The following is a 1,478-nucleotide window of genomic DNA, read 5'->3' on the forward strand; positions in this document are numbered from 1 at the left end:
ACCCTGATTTTAGATCGATCTTTGAAAAATATTGAGCACCCCTCAACTGGTCGAATAAATCGTCGATTCTGGACAACAGGTATTTGTTCCGAATCGTCACTTGGTTCAGTCTTCTGTAATCCACACAAAGTCGTAAAGAGCCATCCTTCTTCTTTACAACTAGGACCGGGGCTCCCCATGGTGACACGCTGGGCTGGATGAAGCCTGACTTTAGCAAATTATCGATTTGAGTCCGTAGTTCTTCCATCTCATATGGGGCATGCGGTAAGTAGGCAAGGAGATGGGCTTGGCTCCAGGAACCAGATCAATCGTGAAGTCTATCTCACGTCGAGGTGGTAGTCCAGGTATGTTTTTAAATACGCCCCAAAAATCTTGGACCACGGGTGTGTCCGTTATCGAGGGTCCAGTATATCCGTTCTCTAATGAAGCATAACACAAAATCCTGCGTTCGTAGCTGACCTGGACCGAAAATGTGAGGGAAGTGTCGTCGTCCTCATGTATCTTCATTGTCTTTGTATCACAATCAATTTCTGCTTTCATCACTGTCAACCAGTCCATACCCAGGATGACATCATAATAGAAGATTTTGGTCACTATCAAATCCATGTGCGCTACCGTGCATCTCAAGTCAATGGGGCAATCATAGCATATCTTTGTCGTTTCTGAGAAGGTACCGGCGGCTGTAATGATCTTTACCCCCACGAAGGGGTTAGGGCGTAGCCCCAGATGCTTGACAGTTGCATGAGATATAAGAGAAGCAGTAGACTTAGTGTCCATCAAAAGGAATATGGGAGTACCTTGAATGTGGGCCGTCACCTCAAAGGCCGTAGGAGTAGGGACTGCCACATCTTGGCCCTCAACCGCTAGGGCATGCACCTGAGCCTGCTGTGAAAAGTTCGGCCGCTGTATAGGCCGTTGTGCCGGCCTAATCTGAGGTGGTGGTGGACGACGAAACTGCTGGCTAAGCCCCATTGCCCGTAGGGGCGGAATCTACAAGGCCTGCTGTGGGGACCTAATGTTGTGCTGCGGTGGTGTGAAGCCGAGGTCCCTCATCCTCATGAAGCAATACGGCTCGGAGTGCCCTGCCCTCTTGCAGTAGCTACATGTTTGGGCAAGTCGTGCAGAAGGGGCTGGTGTGGCGGCCAGTCGGGGAGGAGAGTTAGGGCGCGGTCTTTTTCCTGCAAGGAAAGAGGACGGGCCCTCTATCCTGTTCCGTAGTCCTAACTGTGAGCGGACTCGTGCGACACGCTCCTCATCTTGCTCTGCCCGTGTCGACATCTTTACGAGCTCGGCATATGTCCTAATGCTGGCACAACACATCTTGGAGCGGATACCGCTTCTTAGCCCTGCAGAAAATTGCCTCATTTTAATCGCCTCGCTGGCGATCATCTCGAAAGTATAGCGCGACAATTCTGTGAATCGGTTTTCGTATTGCGCTACTGTCATGCCCCCTTGTTGGAGGTGGAGGAATTCATTTT

The 1,478-nt window shown here is 50.4% G+C and overlaps 1 protein-coding gene across 1 annotated transcript; it reads right to left on the minus strand.

Moving 5' to 3' along the window:
• Positions 1-210: 210 nt before the first annotated feature.
• LOC131232346 (uncharacterized) lies at positions 211-972 on the minus strand. The gene has a single exon (XM_058228580.1). It carries the CDS (start codon positions 970-972, stop codon positions 211-213), a length of 762 nt encoding a protein of 253 aa, XP_058084563.1.
• Between the last annotated feature and the right edge of the window lie 506 nt (positions 973-1,478).

This window comes from Magnolia sinica, chromosome 18, assembly GCF_029962835.1.
Source record: "Magnolia sinica isolate HGM2019 chromosome 18, MsV1, whole genome shotgun sequence".
NCBI lineage: Eukaryota > Viridiplantae > Streptophyta > Magnoliopsida > Magnoliales > Magnoliaceae > Magnolia > Magnolia sinica.